This window comes from Mus caroli, chromosome 3 (genome assembly GCF_900094665.2).
Source record: "Mus caroli chromosome 3, CAROLI_EIJ_v1.1, whole genome shotgun sequence".
Taxonomy (NCBI): Eukaryota; Metazoa; Chordata; class Mammalia; order Rodentia; family Muridae; genus Mus; species Mus caroli.
Genome location: NC_034572.1, coordinates 78,411,382 through 78,420,349, shown reverse-complemented (window position 1 = coordinate 78,420,349; position 8,968 = coordinate 78,411,382). Strand labels below are relative to the sequence as shown.

At 46.8% G+C, this 8,968-nt stretch overlaps 1 protein-coding gene across 1 annotated transcript in view; it reads right to left on the bottom strand.

The window, feature by feature from the left end:
* Window positions 1-8,968, bottom strand: part of Gatb (glutamyl-tRNA amidotransferase subunit B) — a 74,619-nt gene continuing 65,651 nt past the window's right edge. The window contains exons 12-13 of the mRNA XM_021157655.1: window positions 1,746-1,880; window positions 1-441 (exon numbers count right to left, since the gene is read on the bottom strand). Of these exons, the coding sequence (XP_021013314.1) occupies window positions 313-441; window positions 1,746-1,880 (264 nt within the window). The 3' untranslated portion in view covers window positions 1-312. The remainder of the gene's footprint in view (window positions 442-1,745; window positions 1,881-8,968) is intronic.

Sequence of the window (8,968 nt, the reverse complement as noted above, 5' to 3'; positions counted from 1 at the left end):
TGAGGTGGGGGCGTAAACTTTATTCTGTGTAGACTTACAATTTCTTTAGTCACTGCTGCCACCATCATGGGGCTATTTCCAGACAGTGAGGCTGACACTCTGGCTGCTGGTCTTCCGTGATGGCTGCCTCTCAGGTCATGGGGTCTCATAGGACACACACAGGTGTAAACTATTGCCTCCTGGTCTCCTAGGAAGTGTAGCTTGGCTAGGGACTAAGAGATCCAACTTGCACAGCACATGAGTGCCAGCCCTCACAGGCCCCTCTTCTCAGAGCCACACTGTCCTCCATCCGGCAGAGGGACCTCACACATCTCACAATGACAGCTTCCTCTCTAATATTTTCTTTATCAGAGCCGGGTCTGCCCTGCTGAGGCTTGCTTTCCGGACCAACCCAATCAGCTTATTTATAGCTTTGGGGTTTCTTTTCTTCACATCCATCACCTGTAAAGACAGAAGTTAGGAGGTGAAAATGAAGAGAGTGACCAAGAATCCTCAAGGTTTCCACTGACTGCAAATTAACTTCAGGTTCTTTCTTCCCTTCATGAAAGCTGTAAAATGAGGGGAGAGAGGAGGGGATTAACTTCTGAGAGCTTTCTAGGTTCCTGTCAAAGGGGATTTGGCTTCTCTGCCTTCTGATTAAAATGAGCAAGGGGACAGTGACGGGTCACAACTGACACTGACAGCTGGCAACACTGGTATGTGGGAACCAGAACACTCTCCTCTGGGGCCACAAAGCAGTCCCAGGGGATCATCTCTGTGATTCCAAACATCCCATCGAATCAGGCAGGGGAGCCTCTTAAATTCTCCAGTGCTGCTTGGCAGACACCCTTGCTCCTGCCAACTAGAACTGCTCCTTAGAAAACCAACCTTTTAGGATGGCAGCTCACTCAGTGAGGGCTGAGCAGGTAGCGGGTGGTAAAGGCAGGCAGGAGGGGCTGAACAACATCAGATAACCTGGTGCTGGCCTCCCTCTGCAAGTGCCCTGATTGGCAGTGAGTGTGTTTGAGTGCCGCAGGACTCTGAAACCAAGTGTGCTCTTCTCAGTCAGGGCAGATGAGACAGGAAGATGGGGACTGCTGGGATGCTGTGGGCTCATTTTCCTCATCAAGGGCTCTTCACAGAGCCTCAGTGTCCCCGCACACTGATGGGTGGGTGTGTACTGTTCTCAAAGAGATACTAGCAATTTTTCCCACTGAAAAATATCTCTCTAGACAATATGATCAGACCTGGGGTGGGTTGGGAGGAAGGGAGCCCTGCAACTTGGCATGGTTTTTCTATCTTGTGCTATGCTAAGAACACAAAATGACTTGGTTTTCAGCCATGTTTCTGTCAAAGGATTTTCTCTGTAATTTACAGATCATTTTCCTCTCTGCATTTTCCCTCCTCTCAAAAGCTATAAAACTGAAGCATTTCTGGTCCTTTCCTTCCTCATAGCTGAAGGAGAGGTGGCCACAACGAATGTAAATGGCAACTCTGGGAGAGTGACAGACCCTCAAGTTAAACTTGAGCTTGGATACTTGGCCGCACCCCTTTAAACTGACTCCATAGACAGTAGGCACTAGTGAAGAACTGTCCTCACAGGACCATGCAGCTGTGCATTTCATGTCGGTGGTCAACATCCTGGACATTTAACCACTGACGCACAAGTAGGGGTTGATAGGGCTGGGAAGGGTCTGTGGACAGATGTCAAGCTGGCCCTCACTCCTGTTGCACACAAAGGACTTGCTCCTATTGCAGATAGTCACCACTTGGGGGTGTCCATCTATGGTGGTCTGGCAGAGCTTTTCCAGGGCCTCTTGATCCTGCATCAGCTCCAGCTTCTGTTCTGACACGATCTGTGCTGCTGTCTTCCCCTCCCCCTTCCACAGCTCCTCAAACACCTGCAGAAGAGAGGGAGAGAGGAGTGTGAAGACCTGATGCTTCTGCCACCTTCTTGTGATCTGTGGTGATGTGGAGGACAGGGAAGGGAGCTGCAGGCCCAATTAGCACCCAAATGCATGGCCTGGTCCAGGGAGAAGCCACCATCTCTCCCATAACCTTCCCCGAGGACTGGGAACACCTCCTCCTGGGGTTAACTGGCTCCTCTCATGTAGAGGACAAGGACTCAGGTCTCCAGGTGTGTCCCTGCTTGCTGACTCAAGCCAGGTAACCTGTGCTCCTCACAGAGGGCTGGCAATGGATCTAGCTTGAGTCCACTGAACTAATTAATGGAAGTGATGTTTTATAAAGGATAGGCCACAGCAGCAGCAGGAGGGAGCCACTGCACATACAGCCCAGAGCAGCCTGCTAAGAAGCAGGGCTGAGGGAGGCAGCTAAGTAACCCCATAATAAAGATATGAAATAGAAAACAACCAAAACCAAATCACAGCTCACAGGCTCTGGCCTCGCTTCCTCGTGTCCTATTGGGAGAGCTGAGCCCAATCTGACTAAAATAATTATCTGTCAATGACAGAGCCCAGAGAGGCTTTCAGTGTGGGCTATCTTGAGCGGCTGCTCACAGGCAAGTCTGAGGGGCTTCTGCCCTATCCCTGTTTTATTTTGCTTCGCTAAGACCACAGGAGTACAGAGCTTGTTCTGCAATTATGAGGACCTGAGTTGGTCCCATCACTGGGCAGTTGGGGACAGGAGGATCCCTTCCGGTTGCTGGCCAGGTAGTCAGGCTAGAAAGCTGCAGATTCTGTGGGGTCCTTGCCTCAAAACCTAAGGTAGAGGACAACAGATATATGTGTGTCCAGACCTTCCTACTACAGAAGTATTTGCTTATTTTAATAAAAAAGCTAATGTTTATCAGTTCTATTTATCATAACCTGGTGAAATTAACCCCCATCCTTCAGGGTCGTCTGCACAAACTCCTTAAAATTCCTACTTCCGACATCCAAAATCAGAAAAGACAACCCTCAAGCTCAACTCAGAACAGCCTGGGGCCATTCCTCACAGGATCTTTTTCACAGAGAACTCGCAGGGCAGCTACTTCCAGGTAAGGAGGCAGAGCTGTTTAGCAAACATAGAGAGGCATTCCTCCGGGCTCCTCACAACCATCCTGGGGTCACTGTGTCACTCCTGGGCCAGGGAACCACTTCTTAGGCCCAGGGGACCCTGAACAGGCTGACAAAGGAGTCTTTCCTTGCCTGGCACCTAAGGTCAAATACTGGTGGGTGCTGGGCCCACATCACCTGGATGGAAAGTAGGGCTCTCTAGCATAGGCACTTCTAAATGTCGAGGCTGCGGCTCTGGAGAAGGACTGGCAGTGCAGTCTCTTTGCTACATCCACTCCAGGAGTGACAAGTGCGACAGGCCCCAAAACCTGGGCGCTGTCCCGAGGAGAAAAGTTCACGGAAACTTAGTCCAATGTCCTTGCTTTAGTTGGTAAATGGATCTGTGTGCTTTCCCTTAATATTGCTTTATTATAAGTGCCTCTATTTGACATGTAGCTAAGTTAGATTCTTCACCAGTCCTAGTCAGTCCTTGAGCCGACCCTGGGCATGGATAGCTAAATCACTGGCCTACACAGGAATTTACCATTCTCTAGGAGGAAGGAAGTTTGTGATCTAAGGAGGAACCAGAGTAGATACTTAGAACTATAGATAGCTGAGTTACACCCATACACTAGTATTTACAAAGGCCTAGGGGGAAGGTGGACTATACAATAGACTAGAACAGGAACCCTGACTTCTAAGATTAAGTGGACCTTAGGTGGAGCTGCTTTTGATTCCCAGTTGTTAACATTGAATTTTATCCCAGCTGATTCCTGCCCGTCTTTCTGTGTTTGCATTCCTCTGTTTTATGTAAGCATCCCGTACCTCATTGTACCTTGCTGGTGTGTCACCTAACTTCCCTATTTTCTTCTGTATAAAAAGTTTGATGCTCAATTTGACACATTACATTCAGATCCAGCACACTCTCATGTCTATGTCTGTCTGTCAATTCCTGCTGACTCTATGCCCATCTGCTGGAACCCCTGATTCCCACGGATTGAGAGGGACTGACTAGGCCTGGTTCCTGGCATCACTTCATTCAGTGATGTGGAGCATAGTGACACAGACACAAGCTAGGAGCCACAAATGGGGCAGTGATAGCCTGTGTCCCTGGGAACTGAATCTATACTCTCCTTAACTGCTGCCCAACTATACAAGGAAACACACAGGCCCCTCCCTCACCTGTTGTTGCTCACTCTGGGCTTTTGAGTCAGGATAGGGAAATGTCAGGTAAGAAGCCATGTTCCTACAGAGAAGGGACAGCCCTCTTAGTCAAAGGCAACTAACTATTCAAGAGGCTGTTCCTGTAGGAAGAGACAAACTCAACATAGCCCCTGATCAGGCAGGGCAGGATGAGGTGTGCAGAGAATAAAAGCACCTAGAGAGACTTCAGTCATGTGACACAGTATCAGTGCATGGTACACTGTAACATTCCTACATTTCAAAAGCTCCTGGTGTTTTCTCTAAAACTCACTCCAGAGCACACAGAGGAAGTTGGTTTAAATGACACTAGGACTGTGGTAAATGTGGCTTTCATTTTTTTCAGACCCCACCTGCCTGGACCCACTGAAGACTTAAGTGGGCAATGCTCAGGAGCATGGGACCACCCACTTCCATCTAGACAGTCATAAGGATGCCACACACCCGGCATCACTTCCCCCGAGCTGCCTAGCAAGCAGTGGGGATGTAGCCTGGGACACCGAGGATTAAATGCAGGTTAGCTGTGAAGCTGATGGCTCTGGAGTCTGATGTGTCCCAGTTGGCCGTGTTCTTATGAGGAGAGGTGACAGGACTGCCACCTGCCACTTCTATATACATGCCTGGCTCCTGGAAGAGGACCGCAGGGTGCTTTTGTCTACAGTGTCCAGGAGGCTGTGCACCACAGCACACAATCTTCAGGTTTCTATTTCTGAAAAATAGGACTGCTTCATGGTGAACACCTCTTACCACTCTGGCTCCAGGGTGCTGAAGGACTAAAGCCATAAGCCTCAAAGGCCCTTCTGGGATACCCAGGAGGACGAGGCAGTGACAGTGGAAAAGGACAGAACTAATTGGCAATAATGTCAGCAAGAGGCAGGTAGAGAAAGGATTAATAACAAAGTATAACACAGAGGAGGGAGTCTGTGGGACTCAGTACATTCTCGGGATAGGATGAAGCTCTGCACATCTTTATTAGCAGTCAGCCATGCACCTCCTGGTCCTCTAACCATACGTGCCACCTCTTCCTGCACTGTCAGAGCAATGACAATCATCAACAGGAGTATTTTTTTTTCCTGCCACACACTTTCTAAAACCTAAGGTATTGTTGGACTCCTCTGTTAATGCATTAAAATTAATTATAACACATCTTTCTTTTTATTTAAAAGTTATAAAAATAAGATGCAAAAAGACATTTAACCCAAGTAGTAATTAGAGAAAGCTATCTCTACCCAGTGAGCTATGACTGTACATTCAGGAGCATGACTGCAATAAGAATCATGTGTGGTGGTGACGCCTGTAAAGCTAGCACTGAGGAGGCAGAGGCAGGAGGATGCCTGTAAGTGTGAGGATAATATAGTGTACACAGTGAGAAATCAGAGGAGAACCCACTGCTGACACTTAACTAAGCCTGTGTAATTCCTACCTGCATTCTAAATACAGATTCCTCCAGATAAGGGCAGCTTTCAACCCTCAGCAAAGAAGCGTCTCTCTGGAGCAGACAGAAACCACTACAGAAAACCACAGCTGATCAAGATTAAAGCACAACTAATTTGGGGATGTTCAGCCCCTACTGACACATCTACAACTCCCCCAAGGCCAGGGCTCAGGGAACACTGCAGAAGAGACTGGCTCTCCTAGAAATGACAGGGGAATGTCACCCATACAACTCTAGTGTACGGCTGCATGAACAAGACCGTAACAGTCACAACACCAAGACAAGCTACTGGGATGGCGCAAATCGTACAGGTGCTTACCCTAGACAGAAGCTACAGGCAATTAAAGATTGCTGAGAGGAGGATTAGCTGTCTGCAGGAATGAGCCCCTGAGTGGTTATCTAATATCAAGTAATCCCTGAAAACATAAACAGTCTGTGTGATTGGCAGATCTGAGGAGGGAAGCAAAGGCTGGGAACACACCAAGAGAAGCAGCGGCAGGAGGCCACAGGAAGCCACGTACAGGAGGCCATAGTCCTCAACAGACATAATCAGAAATTATCTCCACCACAGGATTATGATCAAGTTGTCAAGCATTCAGGACCGAGAAAGTCCTGAGTTAAAAGCAGCCCTGTTAGAACTACAGCAGAATCCTCACTAGAAGCCTTATAGACCAGGAGGAAGCAGAATGGAAAATGCCAAGTCCTTAAAAACGAAAAATCCAAATAAGATTGTTATGCTTAGCACAGCTGTCCTTCCGTGTGAAGGACAAATAACGGCCCCCGCAGGACGAGGGAAAACCAACAAACCCTATGAGAGATGCTTGAGGAAACTAGGTGTCAGGAAGTGAAAGACAGGCACATCATATGCTATCATTAGCCGAGTAGCTAGAAAAGATGGGAAATATGTAAGAATCAAACTATCAATACAATGAACAAACATAAAGATGAAGAAGTGGAAAAATAAAGAATATTCATTTGCAAGAAAATCAGCAGAATGGAAGACATAAATCTATACTTTTCAATAATTCATACATTCAGTAACACTGAATTGAAGTGAGCTAAATTCGCTAATCAAATTATACAGACTGAGCCAGGTGGTGGCACGTATCGTTAATTCCAGCACTCAGGAAGCAGAGGCAGGCAGATCTCTGTGAGATCTCTGTGAGGACAGCCAGATTTACAGCCTGAGTTCCAGGACAGCCAAGGGTACACAGAGAAACCTTGCCTTGAAAAACAAACAAACAAACAAACAACACAGATTGGCTGAGTAAATTAAAAAACAAAACAAAACAAAAACCCTAAGACCCAACAAAATGCCGATAACATGAAACTCACTTCACAAATGAAGATCATGCAGACACTGAAAAGGATAGAACATGGTATTTCAAGCAAACAAATTAAACAAAATCCTAAGACGGGACAGGAAAGGTCATAACATAATCATTAAGGGATCATTTCATCAAAAAAATATAAATCAGTATGTACCCAATGTTGTGACACCCAATGACAGGAAAATATACAAAAGTCAAAAGCCATGTGGGTGGCATACAGCTCTGAATCCCAGATCCCTAAGGCTGAGACAGCAGGATAACAAGTCTGTTGACATCCTGAGCATCTCAGGAAACCAGGAAAGACCATCTCAGAAAACACACAGAGAAAACCATCTTGAGAAAGGGGACATTACCACTGATACTATAGACATGCAAATGATTAGAGATTGTTTTGAAAAATGGTCAATTAACATATTGAAAAATACTTGGTAGTAAAAACATCACCAACTATACACGTAATGACAGTTAAGTTCCAGTATTGCCTCTTCCATCTCTCTGAGTTTATGTCTGGCTGCCTCTGGCCCCACCTCCCTCCTTTGTTCATCCCTTGAACATAAACATGAGTAGAGTCCCAGAATGATGCCGGTTCAATAGCAATGACAATGATTTTTCAGGGCAGTATTTGAGGGCCTATATTTAATGTATTGCTGAAGGTTTTGTCTGTCTGTCAGCTGCAGACAGGGTCTTTTTAGCCCGGCCTGGCTATGACCTCTAGTTCAGGCTGATTTGGACTCTCTCTGCCTTAGTCTGAGTACTGGCATTACAGGCCAGTATCACATAAATGGCTATCAAATCCTTTATAATCAATTAACACAATACTCATTATTTCTGCTCAGAAAAAGAAATGATTTTCTTACAAACAGAAATCTAAGCATAGAAAACACAAGACAAACTCCTGAGGCCCTGGCCCTTAAGGTCCCCAGCAGCGCACACTCAACACTTCGCAGATCAGCTTCTCACTTTCATTTCATGGCTGCACAGAAGCCAGGATTCACCCCGCTCCGTTAGACAACCTGGAAGTTGATAAAATCAAACATGTCTCTGTGCAGCTGGAGCCGCTGTCAGCACCTTCCAGCCTTTCTGTTTCCCTCCACTGGAACTATCTTGTTTGGTGCAGTCAGGTTATTTTTTTGTGGGGCAGGGTGGGTAGGAAGGACAAGGGGAAGGCTTTTGCTTCTTTCATTTCAAATGCCACGATTCATCTGCTTTTACATGTATATATAGTTTTTCTGCCCTCGAGCCATCTACTCTTTCCACAAGTGCTGAGCACTGTCATAAACATTTGTAATCCTCTGACATCTACGCAAGCCAGAGTGCTGGGTCCCGGTAGTTGACAGCCTCACCGGAGGCAGCTCACAGAACGTCTCCAGTCCCACCTCCAGCTTCACAGTGGAGAGCTTGGAGTGTGCTCAGTGCTATCTCATAATTAACCAAAAGCAGCCGCTTCCCCAAAGCCTCACTTTGTAACCTGCCACTGCTGTCAGAGTGTATAAATATTAAATGCAAAAGGCACCATTAAAATAACATTAGGATTTTGGCTGAAGCACTGACAGCTGTGCAGTCTCTGAAGTTAAGATGAGGCGGCCGCTAGGTGTTTTTTTATCTTCCTGGGTACTCATCTGTAGTTTCTGAATTCTAGGACTCTCTCACCCACCTAGCCTTGTTAGTGGGGATGGTTAGGGAGGTAGCCACTGTCTATGATGCTCCTTTTCCTGCATCCCCACACCTAGATGTGCATGTAAAATATATCATCTCTGACCGAGGATCAGCTATTCAAGGACAGGTCTTCGACAGAAACAAAGGTAGCCTTGGGGTTGGCTGTGAAGATAGACAGGAGAGGAGCAGGAAGACTTGGGGCCAATCTGTGGCTGCCTGGCCAGGACACAGGGAAGCTACATGGTCAGCAACATTTAGGGTGGACATTCAGGGCAAAGGCAGACAATAGTTTTCTCAATAAGCTAAAACCAGAAGCAAAATCCCCATGCTGAATCCCTGTGCAGCAATTGCTGGCTCTCTACCTTTGCCAG